Genomic DNA, 23427 nt, shown 5'->3' on the forward strand with positions numbered 1-23427 from the left:
TTGCTGAAAACAAGAACCAAACCTAGTACTTAGCTTATACTGAAAGCTTTAATTATACTATCTCATTTAATCCTTACAACAGCCCTCTAATTGTTATCACCCTACTGTATATAAGAAAAAAAGAAAGAAAAAGAAAAGAAAACTAAGGCCCAGTGAGACAAAAGAATCTGCTCAATGCCAGACAGCTTATCAGTGTCAGAACTAGCAACTGAATGCATGGTTTCTAGACTCCAAGATTCACACTCTCATTCCATACCCTAACTTTTTTAAAGGGGGGAAAAGACTAGAGTCAGGAAGTAAAAAGATAAATGTAACAGTTTCAGAGATCAAAGCAGCAAACCACAAGGTAGGAGACGGGTATCCTCCTTGCTCATCCACTGGGAGAGTCCAGAAGCCTGACACCACAGCACCAACTAACACAGCAGGCCCAGCTCTTGGCTTGTAATCCCAATCTCTTAGCAAAACCCAAGGACTTCTTGGAGAAGGGGTCCATTCCACAGCCAGGGCAGGAAAAGAACTCAAACCTGGAGCTTCCTGTAGTGTTCAAGAAAGTAAAGAAGTGCTTGAAAACTGATGCAAACATGTTAACAGGAAAAGACAACTGGAAGAAGCCACTTGAGGAATTAAACAATAGTAATGGACCATAACCTATAAAATAACTGTCCATGAATACACCCTGACATACACCAACAACTAATAAACAAGTAGAGGAGAAAGAAAAGCTCTTCCTTACAGCATGTGAAACTTACAGTCCTTACAGTCCATTTGTTTTGGACTGAGCTCCTGCACAAGGCCCCAGCACACCAGACCAAACCAGAATGGAGATAATCAAAATGTACTTTAAAAAGGGCCAGTTTTCAAACAAACAAACCAACCAAACACAAACAAACAAACAAAAACAGGAGATTTCAGTCAACTTGAGTCAGCAGGTAAGGAAGACCTCTCTATTTCAACCCTATGAGGAAGTGACTTTGAAACGATCTGCTTTTTGTTCTCTCTGTCTGCTTTTCTCAGCCCTTTTCTGCCTATAAAACCTGACTCCTTTGGTCAGCTCATAGGAATACTCATTCTATTTTATAGAATAAAATGTTGCCCAATTCTAGAAACACAAAAGCCAACTAGATCTTTAAACTAAATTTGTTATAATATTGTCTTTTGACAAGTATAATTCTAAATAAAGGGAGAAAGAATGATAAAAATAGAAAATCATTTAGCAAACAGTACAGTAATAACTGTTTCAGGCAAGAATAATCAGTGGTTGCTAAGATTAGTGGTAAAAGTATCCTGAGAAACAAGATATTTATCTAGTCTCAAAGTATCTCCCCACAAGATACTTATTAATTACAAAAAGGAACATAATAACTCCACAGTGGAAGAAATGTGCAGTCATCCATTCAGCCAAATGATCACAGTTATGATCACAATTAACATCAGAAGGAATGGGGCAAATCCTGGCATGACACACTAAGGGCCCACTGTGGTATTCTTCTGTGGTATCCTTGCCAAAAATATGTAACACAAATATAGTCATAAGGAAGCACTGGACAAAACTATAATGAGGGACATTCCACCCAAAAAGAAACAAAAAAGGCAATGAAGAAAAAAGAAAAAAAAAAAAAAAAAGACCAGTTCTCTTCAAAAGTGTCAAGGTCATGAAAAGACCAAGAAACTGTCACTGTCCCAGATAAAGGAGACTGAAAAGAGACACAACCACGAATATAATGACAATAACAAATTGAACCCTGAGCCAAGGATAAAGGACATCATTCAACAGGCGGAATTTAAACAAGGTCTACAGATGAGCTAATGGTAATCCCTTATTATAAAAGACTCTAACATTTGGTGAAGCTGGGTGAAGAGCATTATTTGAGAATTATTTGCATGACTTCTGCAATTTTTTTGGTAGATGTGAATTATCTAAAATTCAAAGACTTTTTTAAAAGACCAAAAAATAAACAGACATTAACAGTTATATGAGAGAATATGCTAGTCTTTGGTTACTAAGAACAGACTGACTCCATACCACAGCAGCCAGCAGCCAGACCACAGATATGACCCTCACTCTTCAGAATCCCACAGCTGCTACTTTAAAGACCAGATAACATGCTCCAAATCTGATTTCTCAGCTCACAGAACTCAGAGCCAAGTCATTTGAGATGACTTATTCCAGAGGGTCTCAAAGCAAATTCTACAGGACAGAGCTGCCCACACGTTCAGGCTCAGTTTGAGGTCCCCCCAATGTCAGCCTGTCACTCAGATGCTGCTTCCACAGCAAATTCCTTGGCTTAATTAAAGAAGATATAAAAACTCAGGTTACTCCAATTCCCTCACAGCGTGGCTCAGAGAGCACGAGGCCTGCGTGGACCGTGCTCTGCATGGTCCTGGGCATCTGTAACTCAGGGGCTGCAACGGAAGCAGTCCACAAGGCAAGGGAAAGAAGGGCAAGAGCACAAACAACAAAACCAGAAGGGGCAGCTGACAGCCTGATGGCTCAGCATAATTGCTGGAAGACAAAAAAGTGGCCTCAGGACTCTACTAGCAAGTTTAACTTTTAACTATTTTTTATTTATCTTTACTTTGACCAAACCAAGAGTTCAAACTACTAGCAAGTTTAAAGCACAACTCTGAGTTGCCCTCATAAGACAGGGAACATACACAAATGTGAAAATATGAGAAAAACTAAATGTTACTGAAGAGTAGCATTAATGAGATATGTTAAAATTCAAAGGTTGATCATCTTCAATGTGACTTTTAACTTCAATCATTATTTGTTCAGCTGTTTACTGAGTGCCAACTATGTGCCAGGCAGTAGAATCCACAATGAACAAACTCCCTGCCTTGCATGGTAATGACAAATAATACCCAGTGAGTAGATATGCAGTTGTCCTTTGGTATTCACAGAGCGCTGGTTCCAAGAGCCCTGAGGATACCAAAATCTAAAGATTCTCAAGTCCCTGATATCCTGATATCAAATGATATAGTATTTGCATATGCACGTCCTCATGTATACTTTAAATCATCTTTAGCTTCATAATAGTTAATACAATGTAAATGCTATGTAAATAGTTGTTAAATGTTTTATTTGCATTATTTTTATCGTTGTATTATTTTTTATGATTTTGAGCTTTTTTAGTATTTTCAATCCAAGGTTGGTTGGATCTGCAGATATGGAACCAAAGGATACAGAGGGTCAACTGCACATGGTAACGACCAGCTCAGGGCCAGGTGATCTAGGTCAGTCCCACTCTCCTCCTCCTGACTTCTCTGCTGACAGAATGAGCAGACAAGCATGAGTGGCCACAAGAAAAGATACACAAAGGACAGTTTGCACAGGAAAAGCACATAAAGATTTTTTGTAAACACATAGGAGTATGTAAACACACAGAAGTGTTTATAGCCACCACTCATGGGACAGAGAATAGAGAATCACCTACCCAGGGACACACTGAAGCCACCCACTACAGAGTAGAGATGACACAGAGACTTTAGATATACCTCTTAGAAGCAAGGGGTAACAAAAGCTCACAAAAGTGACACAAGATTTTAGGTGCTCATCCAGACTCCATGAACAAACCAGAGATGAAGCAACAGGTCTAATGGAGGGGTTACTGCACCAGTCACAAGGGCTCCTGGAATGCTCTCAGGTTGGTCTCCTCTATCCACCCTCACTGCCTTGGTGATCTCACCCAGTCTATGGTTAAATGCATCTAAATGCTAATGCTTTCCAAATGCCCATCCCAGTTCCCACTCTTCTCAGAACTCCAGACTCGTGTGTCTACTGCCTACTCAGTAATGCCACCTCGACCACTGGCCAGCTTTTCAGATTGATGGCAGCCGTGACCAACCCCAGTCACCCCTGAGAAGCTTCCCCTCCAGTGCTTTAGTGGCTGCCAGCTCCATCCTTCCAGTTGCTCAGCAACAAATTTTGAGGGGGAGGAAAAAAATACAATTACATTTAGAATTCTAAATGTGACAAATACATATATGACTTATTACTAAATACAGTTGTTACTAAAATACTACAATAAATAAGAAATAGTCTGCACTCCTAGAAAATCCAAGAAAATCAACTGAGAAACTATTAGAAATCAGTAACAGAATATTGGTGTATAGGACTTACTGAATAAAAAGATTAAAATTCTACAGACTTGAGTAAATAAGACATAGCTTTTTCTTAGACCAAAAGACTTAACAATGTAAAGATGCAAAACATAAATTTAATGTATTCTCAATGAATATTTCAACAGAATTTTCATATGCAAAAATTAATCTACGGGAATATTTGAGAAAAATCTGGGGGTAAAAAGATTAAACACTAGTTCTACCAAGTGCTAAAATGTATTATAAAGCTATGATAAACAAAATAGTGTGGTACTAACAAACTGAACAAATGGTTTAGTATTTGTAAATACACAGAATGGAAAAAAATACAGAAACATATACAAAGTTAAATCCAAGATACTTCAAAAGTGAATGACATTTCAAAGAAAACCAAAGAAGAAAAGGTAACAGTAGCCCAGAAAGGATTTAGGGACTCCGGCTGACACCTAGGATGGGGTCGGGTACCCTCAGACAATCTAGCAGTGAGAGAACAAACTGACACAAACTCCCTGAGGCCAACTTAGCAACATCCATCAAAATTACAAACGCCATACCCTTTGACCCAGTAATTCCTGTTCTGGGAATTCATTTAGCTGATGTTCATACACATGTTCCAAGAGACACTTAAAACACATATTCATTGCAACATCATTTGTGATGCTGGCACACTGGAAACAAGTACACACTCCTTGGGGACTCATTAAATAATAAGATCTACATAGCAGAATGCTATACGGCAGCTAATAAACATCTTGGCCACACATCAGAGTCACCTGGAAAGCTTCTGAAAATCCAGACATGACACAGAAGAGGCCACACTCAGACCAATTAAATCAGATCTCTAGAGCAACGGCCCAAGCATTTTATTTTATTTTATGTTTTATGGACCAAACAATATGAACATAAGGAATCAGCATTTTAAAATAGCGGAGAATCTCAGGGCAAACCACCCAAAGGCAAACTGGGTTCCACTGCTCAACAACATGAGCCTGGGTCAGTTTCCTAAACTACAAAATGGGAAGGCAACAGACTGGCCTCAAAGAGTTGTGAAGACAGTGAAAAACCTATGTGAACACTAAGGAGAAGCTACCTGGCAATAGGAAGTATTCAGTCAGTGTCAGCTGCTTATCTAGTGCAAAGGTTCACAGCACATTCCAGTGATATGACAAAGGCAACACTCACAGATGTGCTTTTGTGTGTGCATGTGTACTACATATAATACGGAAAATATATACATACACATAAAATATAAAAATTTTGCAAAAGACGATATTGACAACAGTCACCTCTAGGAAGAACCTGCTTCTATTACATACTCTCATAACTTTCAAAAATGTTACCCTAAATCCAACTCCAACTTACAGGAAATAGGACAGAGGACATGCTAAACCACACGTGGGTAACAATCAGCAAAATCCAGCCAGTGGGAAATAGACACAAACAACCTGATTTACTTTACCAAATAAATTTTGAGGGAAAAAAAAAGAGAGAGAGAAAAATGGAAGGTCAACTATGAGGCACTGGTTGACTTATTAATAGCCTGATTCAAACAGAACTTTCTTTTAATTAAGACACTATAAGAAAACTGGAAGTTTAAACAGTGGCTGAAAATATTTACAGATGAAATGATACAAGGCAGAATCTGTTTCAAAATAACCCAGGAGGGAGAAAAGCAGGCTGCTGTTGGAACTGGGCAATGAGCACATGAGGAGTCATGTTCTTCTGTCTACTGTCTTTTGTATTTCAAATTCTACCTAATAAACATTTTGTGAAGTACGTACATTACCTTTCCAACATCAAAACAAACCAAGCTAGCGTAAAAAGTAGAACTATTATTACAGAAAAATATTCAAATAGAAGTTGGTTATTTTAAAAGAAATTGGCTAGTTTTTAAAAAGTACCTCTCAGATAGTATGGTAATTAGTCACTTTTTTCTAACACGGCAATGCAAATAAATCCTCAGTTAGTCCACGAGGTAGTTCTGCTTCAATCCCCAATAACTCTTTGGCCCTACCTTCTAAATGTATGATTTTAAGCAAAGCACTTGATCATTGTACATCTCAATTTCCTCATCTGTAAAAAGGAAGCAGATCATTGGTTCTCAATTTTTGGAAATATATATTTTTCCAGGGGAAAGACTTCATAGATGATTCTAACACTTCTCTTCCTCCTCCCTGACCACATGCTCCTCAAACCCATCCAACTCTGAAAAGTTAAGATACCAGGTTATTTTCTGATATAACTTCAATATCCAGCAAACTCAATACTGCTTTCTAAAAATGAAGCATATAACCTTCACTGCAAAATAAAAATTGCAAAATAAAAAATAAAAATGCAATGTTTCTTGTGATAATTTTTTTAAAGTCCTCCTAACAACTTAAATCAGGTTTTCCTGACTTGTGATTTAAGTCAAATCGCCTGGAGGCTTCTTATGCCTGAGCTTTCTTAAAGAAGGTGCAGTTTCAGGGTGAATCGCTGGAAAGGTGAAATAGCAGCTATGACACAAGATGAGACTGAGCCAGGTGGCCCAAGGCTCGATCCCCAGGTGGGGTCCACAGATAGTTGAATCTGAGGGGAAACAGACAGACATCCCTCAACCCCTGGCTTTCTATTCATTATTCTCTCTCAGTGCATAAGCTGAATCTGACGAGAAACAGACAGACATCCCTCAACCCCTGGCTTTCAATTCATTATTCTCTCTCAGCGCATACTATGCAGCATACGCCCTGATCCAAGGACAAGAGCCACTTCAGGCAGACAACACTCAACAGTGTATATCACGAATTCATTTATTTTATTTTATTTATTTATTTATTTATTTTATTCGAAGTCTCGCTCTGTCACCCCGGCTGGAGTGCAGTCGCGTCATCTCAGCTCACTGCAACCTCCGCCTCCTGGGTTCAAGCAACTCTTCTGCCTCAGCCTCCTACAGGTACGCACCACCACACCCAGCTCATTTTTGTATTTTTAGTAGAGACGGGCTGTCACCATACTGGCCAGGCTAGTCTACATCATGAATTCAAAATCAGCAAAAGGAATACCAGGAAATGCTCAGGATACTCTGTTTAGCATAAAAGAAGATAAAGTGTAATAAAATTTTATAAATATACATACATGTATTTATGTATATGTTTACATTAAGAAAAAAACAGGCTGGGCACAGACACTCACGCCTGTAATTCCAGCACTTTGGGAGGCTCAGGCAGGAGCATAACTTAAGCCCAGGAGTTTGAGAGACCAGCGTGGGCAATACTAGGGAGTTTCGTCTCTACAAAAAATTTTTTAAAACTTAGCCAGGCATGGTGGTACACATCTGTGAACCCAGCTACTCAGGAGGCTGAGGTAGGAAGGCAGCTTGAGCCCAGGAAGTCGAGGTTGCACTGAGTTACAATTGCACTGTGCTCCACTATCTTCCAGCCTGGGCAACAGAGTAAGACTCTGTCTCAAAAAAGAAAAAAGAAGAGGAAAAGGAAGAAGAAAGGAAAGAAAAGCCATAGAAAATATCCCAAAAAGTTAATAGGAAGTGAAGGAATGTTCTTTATATACTTACCTGTATTTTCCAAACATTGTACACTGAGTATAAATAATCAGAAAGAAAAATGAAAAGCTTTTTCAAGAGAAATAATAGTAACAATAATAGCTAGTTATCTACTTGAGTTCACACTCTGTCAGGAATCATGCTAAGCAGATCTCATTCAATCCTCACCAGAGCCTACGGAGTTGGGTATATGGAGAGAAGGGGATTCTGATTAAGCCCCCATGACTCTACAAAGGGGTCTCCTGCAATGGGCACCTGAAAAAGCCTTGAATAGTAAAGGAGAAGCTGTTTAAAGACAAAACAAGGAACCCAACTTTCTCAGGCAGTGTGCGCCTACACACAGAAAGAAGTCTCAGGCCCGGAGCACAGGCACCTTTCTATTCTCCTGACAGCCCACCCGAGGGACATCAAGAGCCACAGATGTCATGATAGGTGGGTGAATGCTATAGAAGGAATGTTTGTGTCCCTCCAAAATTCATGTTGAAGACCTAACCTCCAAAGTAATGTTATTTGGAGGTGGGGCCTTTGGGAGGCAAGTAGGTCATAAGGGCAGAGCCGTAGTGAATGTGAGTCGTGGCCTTATAAAAGAGGCCTAAGGCAGTTCATTTGCCCTTTTCACCACGTGACAACTCAATGAGAAGACAGGTCTATGAATCAAGAAGTGGGCCCTCACCACTGAACCTGCTGGCACTTTGATTTTGGACTTCTAGCCTCCTTTAGAGGCTGTCAGAAATAAATGTCTGTTGTTTATAAGCCACCCAGGCTACAGTACTTTTGTTATAACAGACTGAGCAAAAACAGTAAGCAAAACCAAAAAAGAGGTAGTAAGAAATGGAATTCGGCATGCACTGGGGGTCACCTCATAAAGGGCCAGGAAGTGAGAAAGGCTGAGTAAGTCTCTGTCCTGTATCACTGAAAATGTGGGCACAGCCAGCCATAAAGGAATAACGTAAAACGAAGCACAAACTCCAAAGAGGCAGGGTTACCTGCTGGGGAAAGCAGAGGGATGAACTACTGGAAAGACTTTGCTGATGAGAGGAGTGAAGAGCGCCCATACCTACGGGGACCAGGTCAGGAGGGAGCAGTCTGATGATGATGAAGTATCTGCCAAGGACACTATTAGGAAACCTGAAACTTATTTTCCAAATGATGCCATTCCCCTCCCAAGAAGCACTGAGGTCCCTGTAACTGGGCACAAAGGCCACACTACCCAAAGCAAGAGAAAGTACTGAACAGTTTTCTCAGGTTTTATGTTCTAATGGGCTTGTCCTAGAAGGGGTTAATATGTCAAATTGTTCCATGACACCCTCTTGGTACACTGCCACTACTCTGCTTCTCTGTCCAGGGCAGGAGGAATGGCCTGGTTGGACCCAGGGCCCTGTCACTGCCCAGTGCACACCAACAGTGTTGGAGCACTCTGTTCCTCATCCAAAGGACAAAAAGACACCCAGTCCAAGCACACAGGACAAAGACAACAGTTTCTAGGCAGTAACTGACATTCTTAGTGCTACCATATTTTCCTTCTTCTTTGTTAAAGAATTCTGCTCGTGATTTTTAAAGAGAAAAGCCCAGAACTGACACAGCCTTTTGGAGATTTTTGTCAGCATCCCAGCACTAGCAAAGGCAAAGTTACCGTCCCACTGCCTACAGCAACACCTGCAGGTCAAGAGTCTGAACTGCAGGTGCTATGAAAGTTGACACTGACAGCCCGTGCCCAGAAAACCAACACCAAACCCTATTATGATGTCATCCAAGAGGCAAACCCTAACAGGCAGCTCTTGATAAATGCCTGATTAGTGACCATGTCATAAGATGCTGCAGACTTTGCGCCCCTCTCTTCCACAGTCCTAATTATGTCTGCAGGCACTGGTCACTCAGTCTAGTATTACACAAACACTGAAGCTCAAATGGCACTTTTCACTTTGTAAAAAGTCTTTACTGTGAACTTTTTTTTTTTTTTTTTTTTTGAGATGTAGTCTTGCTCTGCTCTGTCACCAAGGCTGGAGTGCAGTGGCACGATCTCAAGTCACTGCAACCTCCACATCCCGGGTTCAAGCAATTCTGCTGCCTCAGCCTCCTGTGTAGCTGGGATTACAGGCACGCACCACATCTGGTTAATTTTTTGTATTTTTAGTAGAGATGGAGTTTCACCATGTTGATGAGGCTGGTCTCAAACTCCTAACTTCAAATGATCAGCCCGCCTCGGCCTCTAACAGTGCTGAGATTAGAGGCGTAAGCCACCACGCCCAGCCTGAACAATTACTACAACTGTAAAGTATCCTTACAGAATATAAGCACATTCTCTGATGCTATCTTGTACAAATAGGGTAATATCTGTGTGCTCAAATTCTCACTCTTCTCTGAGGAATAAGATGGGTTATTTACTTTGGGCCGGGCACGGTGGCTCACGCCTATAATTCCAGCACTTTGGGAGACTGAGGCGGGTGGATCATCCAAGGTCAGGAGTTCGAGACCAGTCTGGCCAACATGGTGAAACCCTGTCTCTACTAAAAAAATACAAAAATTAGCCAGGCATGGTGGCAGGCACCTGCACACCCAGCTACTTGGGAGGCTGAGGCAGGAGAATCGCTTGAACCTGGGAGGTGGAAGTTGCAGTAGGCCAAGATCACGCCATTGTACTCCAGCCTGGGCAAAGAGCAAAACTCCGTCTCAAAAAAAAAAAAAAAAGATAGGTTATTTTAAGCACTGGGGTGGGAGTATTTCTGATCTTCATTTGACATGTCCTGGCAGCAACAGCAGGGCAGGAGCAAGAATGAAATTCAGACCAGTTGTAGGTTATTAGTCAGGGAGATGCTAAAATCAGAGTGATGGTAAAATTAGGTCAAAATAAAATTTCCCCCAAATCACCCTGAAAATACTGTAAATGAAACCTGTACATTATTATGTATAAATAACAATGTATGCTGCAACAGCTTTAAGGCAGAACACACGCACAAGGTTGCCAGGATCTGGGAGTCTGGCACCAATGGAAATGTCATTGTATTAGTCCATTCTAACACTGCTATAAGGACATACCCAAGATGGGGTAATTTATAAAGAAAAGAGCTTTAATTGACTCACAGTTCAGCATGGCTGGGGAGGCCTCAGGAAACTTTACAATCATGACAGAAGGGGAAGTAAACATATCCTTCTTCACACAGCAGCAGGAAGAAGTGCCAAGCAAAGGGGGAAAAGCCCCTTATAAAACCGTCTCATGAGAACTCACTATCACGAGAACCACATGGATATAACCGCCCCCATGATTCATTGCCTCCCACCGGGTCCCTCCCATGACATGTGGGGATTATGGGAACTGCAATTCAAGATGAGATTTGGGTGGGGACACAGCTAAACCATACCGGTCATCTATCTTGACTGCAGTGGTTACAAGACTATATTTGTCCAAAGTCATAAACTGTATTCTACAAGGAATGAATTGTATTGTTACATAAATTATACTCTACTAAAACACAAAACAATTGTCTGTATACAGTAATGAACACCTTATAATAAAAATGCATATATAGAGGGAGGAGGATTACTTGAGCCCAGAAGTTTGAGTTCAGCCTGGACAACAGGCAAGACCCTGTCTCTAAAAAAATAAAACTCAAAATACATACATACAAAATATAAATACATTATTTTTAATAATTTTTTTTCCCAGAACTTACACTGAATTTATTTAAATTAAATAAGTATGTGATGTGACTTTACTGTAGCATACAAAAAGGGAGCTATTGCCTAATACTGGTTAGAACCAAAAAACGTGTCAAGCAGGAGTCAGCAGAAATCAGCAAACTAAGACTTAGATTCTAGGTAACTGATTTTAGACAGAGTGCCCACAAAAGGCAGTGCTTCTATGTGATCTTCTAAAGAACAACTACCTTAACTTACTCAATTAAAAGAACTGTAGATCTACAGTTTATAGGATAAACCATCCTGAACACTGGTGGGAGGACTGGGGGTACTGCTAAAGGTAGAACAAGGAAAAGGATGGTCTTTCATGTTCTACTTTCAAATCTGCTAAAATACTACATTTCAGGTATAACCAGAGATCAGTGCCACAACTTCCTGTTTTGTTAGAGGAAAACAAGTAACTGAAGCTGAGAATGTTCCAGTCCTTGGAAATGTTTGATTAGGATTCTCGCAATACCAGTCTATTCTGAACAAAGAGCTACCAAGTAGAAAGGTTACCTTTCCGGAAACATATGCAAGTCTTCACTCTATACTTATTTTTAAGGTAGAACTCACAAAACTAACTCTAATTCTAACCCAGAACATAATTCATTGGTTGAAGAATTTTAAAATAGGGTCTCTATAAAACAACAAAGTAGCTCTTCTAGTCTATTACTCAGAAATCAAAACCAATCCCCTCTTTTCATTTTTTAGAGATCATAAAAGGCACACAAAAAAATTAATGAAACAAAATAAATGGTCATTACAGAAAAATTAGAAAATATAGTAAGCGACAAAGATAAAAATGAAGAACACAATTCCACCACTCTGGGATTACTACTATTATTTTCTTCCAGCCTTTTTTTCTACATATATAATTTTTAAAGTTTTCAAATTTGATGTTAGACTATATAGTTTGAATTCTCCCCTTCTCACTTAACATTATCATGAAAATATCTGTATAAGTCAAGGTTCCACCAAAGAAACAGAAGCAGCAGATATAGTCAGTCCTCGCTATCCATGGGTTCCATATCCCAAATCAAAATATTCCCAAAAAATATTGATCAAAATATTTGCTGCAGATCAAAAATACTCCCAAAAAAAGGCCAGGCATGGTGGCTCACACCTGTAATCCCAGCACTTTAGGAGGCTGAGGCGAGTGAATCACTTGAGTTCAGGAGTTCGACCCCAGCCTGGGCAACATAGTAAGACCCTATCTCTACAAAAAATACAAAAATCAGCTGGGCACGGTGGTGCATGCCTGTAGTCCCAGCTACTTGGGAGGCTGAGGTGGGAGGATCGCTTGAGCTCAGAAGGCAGAGGCTAGAGTGAAACAAGATCAAGTCACTGCAAACAGAGCAAGATGCAGTATCAAAAAATATAAAATAAAATTCAAAAAAAAAAAAAGGATTGTTTTGTCTGTGCTGAACATGTACAAACTTCTTGTCATTATTCCCTAAATAATACAGTGTAACAAGTATTTACATAGCATTTACATTGTATTAGGGATTGTAAGTAATCTAGAGATGATTTAAAGTATACGGGAGAATGTGCATAGGTTATACACAAATATTATACTGTTTTATGTAAGAGACCTAACCATCCATGAATTTTGGTATCCACGAGGGACCTGGAACCAATCCCCTGCAGATACCAAGGGATAAATGTATTTATTAAGAGAGTTACTGCAAGAAATTGGCTTACATGATTGTGGGGGCTGGCTAGGCCAGTCTGAAATCCACATAGCAGGCCAATGTGGAACTCTCCAGAAACTGAGTGCAGCTGCTGTCCATCGGAGAAATTTCTTCTACGTCAGGGGAGCTCTGCTGTGTTCTTCAGGCTTTCAGCTGATAGATCAGGCCCACTCAGATCACCTAGGACAATCACCCTTACTTAAAGTCAACCAATTATTAACTTGCATCACATCCACAAAATACCGTGACAGCAATGCCAAGATGAGTGTTGACTGAATAACCAGGACTGTAACTTAGCCAAACTGACAAATGAAACTGACCATCACAATAACCGTGTCAGTAATCTTTAAAAGCATTTTATAAATGTATTTATCCATTCCCTTACTATAGAAATTCAGCATTCTTCCAAAATTTTGCTAATATAAGTAATGTTGAAATAAATAGAACTGAAGTGAACAATGCTATAGACTGAATGTTTGTGTCCCAAAATTCCTATGCTAAATCTTAATCCCAAGATATTGGGATTAGTACTTCACGAGGTGATTACGGCTCTGCCTTCATGACTGGAATTAGTGCCCTCATAAAAGACTTGAGAGCATTCTCTCACCTCTTCCAGCATTTGAGGACACAGTGAGGTAACTATGAATCAGAAAGTGGGCTCTCACCAGACATTGAATCGGCCAGTCTTGACCTTAGACTTCTAGTCTCTAGAACTGCGAGCAATAAATTTCTGTAGTCTATAAGCCACCCAGGCTATATTATTTTGTTATAGCAGCATAAGTGGACTATGACAAACAACTTTGTATATTCAATCTTCATTCTCACATCTGATTATTTTACAGAAAGACTACTAGTAAGGAGGGGTTACATATAGAACTCTAGAAAACCTCATAGGATCCCCTTGAGTCTTTGGCTGAATACAAAACTGCACACGTGTAAAGTGCAACTCCATGAGACAAGTAGGGAACTGGGTAACTGACGGACAATCCCTGGAGCTGGGAGATGTTCAAGCCTCAACCAGCCAGAATGGAAAGACCTCACTAAATAGCTGGAGCACTCAGAAGCCCCAAAAAGGCATGTCTTAGAAGACTAAGCTAGCTTTAAAATAAAAGTACCCTAGACACAGCTTAACAAAACTGAAAAACAAGGCCAGACACATTGGTGCACACTTATAATCCCAGCACTTTGGTAAGCCAAGGTGGGAAGATCATTTGGGACCAGGAGTTCCAGATCAGCTTGGGTAACATTAAGACTCCATCTCTACAATCAATTGATCAATCAATACAAATAAAAACCAAGCTTCAAAAAGATCATTCTGATCAGCAAATAAATTAATTGCCTGCAAGAACAAAACTCAACACTCAACAGAAGAAACCAAAACCCAGAGACTCGACAGCATAACATTTGTTAATGTCTAGCATCCAATCAAAAAGTATCAGACATTTGAAAGAAAAAGAAAATGTGACCCAAAATCAGGAGAAAACTCAATCCATAGAAATAAACCAAGAAATCACAGAGATAATGGAATTAGCAGATAAAGACTTTAAACTATTGTAAGTATACTGAAGGATTTAAAGGAAAACCAAGGTAGGAATCGAAGCCATAAAAAACAATCAAAGGGAACCAGCAGGGTTGAAAAATAAACTATCTGAAATTAAGAAGTTACTAGATGAGTTTAACTAAAGATTGGACACTATAAGGAGAAAAGACAGTAAAGTTGAAGGCAGGTCAACAGAAAATATTCCAAAGGAAGGACAAAGAGAAAACAGACCTCCTGTGTGTGTGTGTGTGTGTGTGTGTGTGTGTGTGTGTGTGTTGGGCTTGAGGGGTGGGCACAAAAGTGTGTGTGTGTGTGTGTGTGTGTGTGTGTGTGTGTGTGTTGGGCTTGAGGGGTGGGCACAAAAGTCCCCAAATAGTATAAACACAACGAAAATCATGCCTGAGTAAATCTTAAACTGCTCAAACTAATGATAATAACTTAAAAGCAGCTGATATAACAAAAGAATGGGGATATTTCACATACAGGGGAACAAAGAATGTCTACTCACTTCTCATCAGAAACAGTGCAAGCTAGAAGACAATGGAATTACAGTCTTTAAAATGTTTAAAGAAAAACAAAAACAAAAAAAAGTGTCAACTGCAATTCTATATCCAGCAAAAATATCCTCAGACATGCAAGATGAAATAAAGGCATTTTCAGACAAAAAAGCTGAAAGAATTCACTATCAGCAGATTTGTACTACAAAAAATATTTTTAAAAGATCTGCAAGGAAATATCAGATGTCTGCCTTCCACCCTATATTTCCCACTTCCAATCTCTAAATCTTTATTTCACCCCTTCTCATCCAGAGCTCCATATTCAAGAACTGCTCCCCTTCTCCATCAATTTGGTTCCACCATCAAACAATTGTTTTCTCTGAACTTCATTAGTTAGCCCGGCCTTTAAGACTCTGCAATCTTGCCCCTCCTGTCTTTACAAAACTTATTTTCTCTTACTCCATATTTTATAAGCCATTCCAAGTTGTTCACTTTGCTTCACTAACTAGAAAAAAAAAATTCAAAAACTCCCCCACAGCCTAGGCAATACAGCAAGAAAATCTTTTAAAAATTTAGCCAGGTATAATGGCAGACATCTCTACAAAAAATTATAAAATTAAACAGATGTGGTGGTGCATGCCTACGGTCCCAGCTACTCAGGAGGCTGAGGCGAGAGGATTGCTGGAGTCCAAGAGTTCAATTCATATATTGCGCTATGATCACACCACTGCACTCCAGCCTGGGCAACAGAGTAAGATCCGGTTTCTATTTAAAAATGTGCATGCACACACACAATCTCCCCCAAAACAGGTCAGAAAGAGAGCACAGGAGTAAGAAAAACAGAAGAGAACTCAAGGTGGCAGGGATTCGGGGGGACACAGGTGACCCATCCTATCAAAGAGGGAAGAGAGTGAATTTTCCAAAAAACAAAGCAGGCCAAGAGGCTCATGGCTGTCTTGCAGACACTGCTACAACTCCCACACAAGAAGGGATCAGCTCCTCTCACTCAGACTGCAAGGAAGGACTGTATAACTAAGTTTAGAGCACCCACGAAACATTAACTCCTAAAAAGTGAGTACAAGTACAGCATGAGGCTTGATTCAGGGAAACCTTATGTCACATTCAAGCTCTACTGCTCATTAGCTGCTTGACTATCGGCTCATTTAAAATTCACAACAGCTCTATAAGACAGGTACTATTATTATCACCGACATTTTACAGAGGAGAAAACTGAGACACAGAAAGATTATACTGCTTGCTCAAGGTAATACATTCAGGAAGCAGCATAGCCAGGATGTGAATCCAGTCACCTAAAACAGACTGCCATTTCAGGTGTCCATTATACCTCAGGCACTATGAGCACATCCTAGCAGTGCTCCTGCAGAGAGAAAAACACAAACAATAGAGCTGATGAGGCTAAGCCTCTAAACACAGATAAAGTTAGGTCTTTGTGAGAGGAGTCAAGTGCTCTAATTTTGGCTCTGTATCTCAAATGGTTGTATGACTACTGACCTTACCTAATGAGGGAATTGACCTTAAGCCAACTGACCTCCCATCCTACGTAACTGAAAGACTGTAATGCAGCAGTTTGCAAATATGAAGAGCTAAATAAATACTGACATCAAGAATTGATGTGTTACAAAGAATGAATTATGGACAAACACAAACACCAGCTGTCAAGCAAGAAAGAAGGAAGCTGCAAAGTAGAAATTCCCACCTGGGAAGAGCTGGTGGTTCCCTAGGGACTTCAGCAGCACCAGCAACTGCTCCTGGAGCTTCTGCCTCCTGTGAGCCATGGGCCATTTCCTTCACAGGGTCCTGTGGGCCTGGAGGCTGCACTTTCTCTAATTCCTGACGCCCACCCAATTCTGTGGTGGAGTCAATCTCTATTTCCTGGACTGGAACTGGGACTGGCTCCTTCTCAGCTGCAGCGGCTGACACAGTCTTGGCCTCTTCTTCTTCCTTTCTTCTGATTTTCTCTTCAAGTTCCTGCCTTCTCTTCTCATCATCCTGACGGGCCATGTGGTCAAAGGTTTTGAATACCTAAAATCAAACAGCAACCCAGCAATCAGTTCATCTGCCCAATACTGTACCACATATCTTGTAGAAATGTGGTAAAATCTGTTAAGGAGAGAACTAAAAGTCATAAACTGACAAGTTTTCCCACTTGAAAAATGGAAATGCACTGCCACTTCACCAAAAGCTGACAGGTAAACAGTGTTTAACAGGAGGATTCCAAAATCAACAAAATCAAAAACTTACAAACCAAGGCTAACAATATTTACAAACCTAAAATATGCACAGTTAGATGGTCTTTGTTGTCATTATTTTTACAGACCCCAGTTTTGTTCACAATGCAAAGAATACACGGTCCTGGTACAACTGTGGGTTATAAAGGATCCAAAATTCAGACTCACAAATGAAACATGAAAATATGGCTGAACTTCAATTCTCCAAATGCAACCAGGTTTACTGGACTGCTGCTATTTTTCACCACACTGCATGGACATTCAATTCAACAAACATCTACTACGTGCCTACAGTGTGCAAGAAACACACAAACAAAAAAAAAAACATGAAAATGATTTCTGCTGCCTCCTAAGAACTCAAAATTCTGGTGTGTAAATAAGTTCTTAACATTTTCTGGGACACAGTCACACCCATGAAGGTGCTGGGACCTCTCTACCAAAAAAGTACAGTGAAGACATACCCACACATGAAAACTCTGATACAAGAGGGGGCGTGACAGAGCCCTTAATTCCCTGTCAGAGTATGGGTGGGAATGAGCATATCTGGCAAAAGAAATCTAGGGAGACTTCTTGGAACAAGGAGCATTCCAGTTAGACCTTGAATGAGAGGCACATCTTCCATAGGGAACCATTGGAGGAAACGCCATAGCTCCAAGAACAGGCTTGTCAAGGAATGGCAAAAACTCTTGCAACAACGGGAGGGAGGAAAGGCTGAGAGAGCAACCTGGGACATGGGTGGGAGTCAGATTCTAAAGGGCTAGAATGTGGACAGGTATTAAATAACAATGTTCTGTGCACTGCATAGGCAGTCAAAAGGGTGCTAACAGACTGTGTCAAATGATTCTACAAACATTCTCTCAAAACCCTCACAAAAATCCTGTGAAGAAGACAGCATCAACATTTCAAAAATGAGAAAAAATAGGGCTTGGAAAGGTTAAGTAACTTGCCCCAGCTCCTGCTGGCAAAAGAAGTAAAAAATTACGCAGCACGCACCAAACAGTGCAAGGAGATGATGATGTATGCAGAGGGGAAAAAAAAAATCAATAAAATCCTAAAAGGTTAAAAACTGGAAACAACACCAGAACCACTTTTACTTCTGCAGATAACCTGAAGCCCTGACTACATTCTAACATTCATGTTTCTACCGCTTTGAGTCCATTGCTGTCAGAGTTGCTCATCCTCCTGATACTCCAGCTCATCTTAACTCCACAAAAGCAAAGCAACAAGAACTCTCTCTCCTAACACCTGAGACTTCTAACACAGAATCCCCAGACTTGATAGTCCTCACCATGCCACTGCCTCTGCTCACTCAGTACATCCAGCCTTCTCTGACCTACCCATTCACACCACCAGGAAGTGCTACCACTGCCAACCTCCCAACCATCACGTGTTCTCAGTATTCATTCTAGAGTCACAGAACATGGAGCTGGAAGAGAACTCCAATCTGTGACCTCCAATCAATCTTCTCAGCTGACAAGAGGTGAAGTGACTCTCCCAAGATTTCCCAACAATTTATGTGAGGAACAGGATGTAGCTAGCTTTCCTGATTCTAGTTTCAAGGACTTCTACAAAGGAGCACTTCTCAAAGTGGACTCCAAAAAAAAAAAAAAAAAAAAAAAACAGCATTATCGATTACAATGAATGGCTTGTCGGTCTAAACTATTTTTGTCTTAAAACATACTAATGTATTATAAAGTGGAATGCAATTTTCACATACATCATTCCTACTGAGGTTCTTCAAGCTGTGTATTCAGGCTATGCAAACTCTTAGGAGGAAACGTATGAGCTGCCTAACTCTACACCAACACTGCACTCCCCAAAATATTAAGGGAACACTTTGAAGTTCCACAATGATGAAGCCCAGCACTCCCATCCAAATTCTTCTCTGCCTATATTCAGCAGAGACACCAAGCATCCCACTTCTGGTCGGGGTAGAGGGGCAGACCACAGGAAGCAGTTTTATGCCATCAAGTTAGGGACAGAAAAAAAAAAAAAAATCCTAAGAGGCAGATGAGTAGGAGTGGGGAGGTCAGGAGATCACCTACTACCACACAGAAATAATGTTATGCTGGTACCAAGTCACTCAGTCTCATTCAGTGTTGTCCTACCCCACAACAAAATCCTTGTCAATACTGAAATCACCTTTACAAGCCTCCTGCCAAATGAGGTTTTGTGGATAAAAGAACAGGTTCCGGTCGGGCACGGTGGCTCATGTCTGTAATCCCAGCACTTTGGGAGGCCGAGGTGGGTGATCACCTGAGGTCAGGAGTTCAAGACCAGCTTGGCCAATGTAGTGAAATCCCATCTCTACTACCGAAAATACAAAAATTAGCCGGGCATAGTGGCGCATGCCTGTAATCCCAGCTACTCGGGAGGCTGAAGCAGGAGAATCACTTGAACCCGGGAGGTGGAGGTGCAGTGAGCCAAGATTGCGCCACAGCACTCCAGCCTGGGCAACAGAATAAGACTCCATCTCACACACACACACAAAAAAGAACAGGTTGCCAGGATTCACCCTGATCTACCCAACCAAAATATCCAGGAATATGTGTTTTTAAAAGTTCCTTGGCCGGGTGCAGCGGCTCACACCTGTAATCCCAGCACTTTGGGAGGCTGAGGCAGGCACATCACGAGGTCAGGAGTTTGAGACCAGCCTGGCCAACATGGTGAAACTACATCTCTACTAAAAATACAAAAATTAGCCGAGCGTGGTGGTGCATGCCTGCAATCCCAGCTACTCAAGAGGCTGAGGCAGGAGAATTGCTTGAACCCAGGAGGTGGAGGTTGCGGTGAGCCAAGATCATGCCACTGCACTCCAGCCTGGGTGACAGTGAGACTCTGTCTCCGGGGGAAAAAAAAAAGTTCCTTAAGCGATGCTGATGGTTGAGAACCACTTCCAGAAAACATGACACCTCTCTTAACCATTTGCTGAAGACTGTCCTCTTGGGTTTCTGTGAAACTTACTGCTCTCCACCAAGATTATTCCCCAAGACCTGTTCTTCACCTTTGGCTCTTCTCTCTCCCTCAAACCACTCCAGTTGCTCTAGCTCCCAAAAGATCTAGTCCAGTAATTCCAATAGCCTATGGGCAGGGACTCCTACCAGGAACTTCAAGTTCAACCTGTCTAAAACTGAACTTTTTCCCCTAAACCCAGGTGACAGTTCAGTTAATGCATTATCACTATTCCAGTCACCCAAGTTTAAACCTTGGATCATCATTGACCCATCCCTCCCCTTCCTCCATCCCTGCTCCCCATGTCCACTACTTCATTAGACTGGTCACCAAACCCTAACCTATGGAAGTGTCTTATAAGAGGTGTTACCAGGTAAATGAGTTACCAGGTAAATGAGTGCACTACCTCTGTCAGTTCATCTGTGAAACAAAGATCAACCTCTCAGGTTATGTTAAGGGTTAAGTAAGACAACAACTCCAGAATATAAAACATCTGACACTATACATATTAGTATATACTCCTTTCTCCTCCACACCTTTCTGCAAACTACAATCATCCTGGACAAAAGTGTTCTCATGCTACTATGGACTGGTTAAATAATAGAACAGGAAGATTTGGAATTCACAAAATGAAATTTTTAGTTCCAGCTCTACGGTGAATGGCTGTGTGTTCTCGGTCAAATCACTTAACCTTGCTGAATTGGTATGTAAACTTGAAACTTACCTATTTCACAGAGACACTGAAGATCAAATGGCAAGACTTCATTAACCTGCCGTAAGGTCCTGCTAAAGGCCACCTCCAACAGCTCTCTGATCACTAAGATGGCACTTATGCCACTGACAAGGATGAGGAATAGCCTTAAGTTCTGAAATTGAACCCTAATGGAACCCCATTCTTCATTTGGCCCTATTACCCTGGTAGTTACCAAGACAGTCAAAGCTTTGGCTTCTACTGAGGAAAGTAACATCCGATCAACCTGCAGCATGCATTAAGATTTCAGGAGGAAACATCTGAAGCATTTTATAACTTGTAACATCTAGAGAACTGGGGGAGGTATCGTCAGCATTTCTGTCTTCTTGGGTTTCTACAAACAGGCTTAATGCTTGGCCGAATAGTTTCTTTCAATCTCATCAGAAGTCCCATCTCTCTTATAAAACCTTCTTCACTTCTCAACCATCATTTCTATCTCCTTTCTTTACAATGGGCTCCATCAAATAATTGCCCTTACAAAGTCTTCTATTACTTTCTGGGTTTTCCCTCTTTAACTGTAAGTGTCACAAACAGAGAGAAACCACTACTTAAACACCCCTATCACCCGTACCTAAGAGTGTAAACTACATTCAGCAAACGGTTGCTTAGTACATTCAAAAGTGCCCAGTCAACTTTACTGAATGAGTACTGACAGCGCTTCCAACATACAATAAACTTAACCTGGAAGGTACAGAATTAAGTTCAAATGAAATTTTAATAATCACTACAATGACAGTCTTTGACCTGGGAAATCACATGTCAAACAAGCGGCCACACCCATTGATTCACACAATGCCTCCGTCATCACCGCCAGCTCAAGTCTTTGGTAGTTCTGGGGCATGCACGTTTCTGTTGCTGTAAATGTCCTTCCTTCTGTCTGGCCTGCATGGATTTTACTCCCTGACCAGCAGCCCCCAGCACCGTGAGGGGTACGCGCTGCCGGGTGCTGAGGAGGGCTCTTAACAGTCGGCTTACTACTTCTGAAACCTCAGGACGTCCGGAGCGAACCCCGGCTGCTCCCTCAGAGGAATAAACTGACATCCAATCCGCGCTTCAAATTACTGAAGCCATTCTCGAAAGCTCAACCCCAGGACACCAGGAAAAGGAGGAAACAGGCTGGGAGAGCTTGGAGGAGCGGGCGCCAAGAGTCAAGGCAGGCCGGGGGCGGCGGCTCCCCAGACCGCAGGCCCGCCCGCCTCACCTGCAGCACCAGGGCCTGCGCGGCCCCGGGTGGGAAGCCCATGCGGTCCGACGGGTGGCGCAGCAAGCGATAGAAGTCTGTCTTGCGGTACAGGAAGCCAAAGAGAACGCGGAGGAAATCCTGGACGTTGCCCACGTGCTGCAGGATGCCCAGAAGGGCCTGGTCATACAGCTCGGCCGCCCCGGGCTCCATGTCGCCTCCCGCCCTAGGTACGCTTCACACACACAGCGCCGCCTCAGACCCGCCGACTGGCCACTTCCGGCGTCCGCAGCCAACGGCTCCGCCGGACGGCGTGGCTGCAGAACTTCCGGTCCGTGCTTGTTCGGCCCCTGAGACTCCGGGCTGTTTTCCCCGGGCCCGGCTGCCCCACGGGCTTTGCCCTGAGGTGGTCTTTGACAAAAGAGCCCGATGAAGTCAGCATTGAGGTTCCTACGCGGAAGGAGGCCCGTGGCTGCTGTTGCGCTGAGGTCGCTTGGCCGCCATGTTTGAAGAGGGCGAAAAAAATTATGGGGCGTGCAGTGTCACGTGACTGCTCGGATTTTTGTCACATTGTCTGTGCAGCCTTTCTTATTTCTGTGTTCAATTCCCGCCTGGGTATTCGGAACCTGTGGTTAAAGCTGGGGCTGCGGTAAGCTTTTTGTTAGTGAGCCAGATACGGGAAAATGCATATATGTGGGATCTATGGGTTTCTTATTAATAGAGCTGTGAGTTAAACTCAGGGCGTTGCATCAGAAGAAAGTCAAGACGACGAAGAAAAGAGTGAGTGCGTTCACGTATATCAAGTGGAAAGAGCTAGATTCAGAATAGGGAATCCGTATGCCATCGTTGTGAAATATGCACGTGTGTGTGTATAGTATGTATATGCATATATACGTCATGTATGTATATGTTGTTAGTGTCTGGCAAAGTGGTTCAAAAGCATTTTGAGGAAGTGGACTTTAAACATTTTGACAAAGCATTAGAGTAAGATAAGGTTGGATACAAAGCTGGCTGGTGTTGTACAAGATGATAAAACCATAGGTTATCATTTATAGTGGATATAAATGATTTGCACCTCTTCTAGAATAAAACATGCAGGTTAACACGTCTTCATAGTGTCTACGCTTTAATGAATTGTAAGTAAAATCAAACTAGGTAAATTGCCCTAGAACAGTGATTCTGAAACTCTTGATTTAGGAACCATTGATGCTCTTAAAATTTGTTGAACACTCCAAAGAACATTTGTTGAT

General features: G+C 41.6%; 1 protein-coding gene across 1 annotated transcript in view; it reads right to left on the minus strand.

Annotated features, from left to right (window-relative positions):
* NUDCD3 (NudC domain containing 3) overlaps window positions 1–22489 on the minus strand; it is a 106643-nt gene extending 84154 nt beyond the window's left edge. The window contains exons 1-2 of the mRNA XM_050783432.1: window positions 22199–22489; window positions 16763–17088 (exon numbers count right to left, since the gene is read on the minus strand). Coding sequence (XP_050639389.1) covers window positions 16763–17088; window positions 22199–22390 — 518 coding nt within the window. The 5' untranslated portion in view covers window positions 22391–22489. The remainder of the gene's footprint in view (window positions 1–16762; window positions 17089–22198) is intronic.
* Between the last annotated feature and the right edge of the window lie 938 nt (window positions 22490–23427).

The sequence above is a fragment of the Macaca thibetana genome, chromosome 3 (genome assembly GCF_024542745.1).
Source record: "Macaca thibetana thibetana isolate TM-01 chromosome 3, ASM2454274v1, whole genome shotgun sequence".
In the NCBI taxonomy this organism is placed as follows: domain Eukaryota; kingdom Metazoa; phylum Chordata; class Mammalia; order Primates; family Cercopithecidae; genus Macaca; species Macaca thibetana.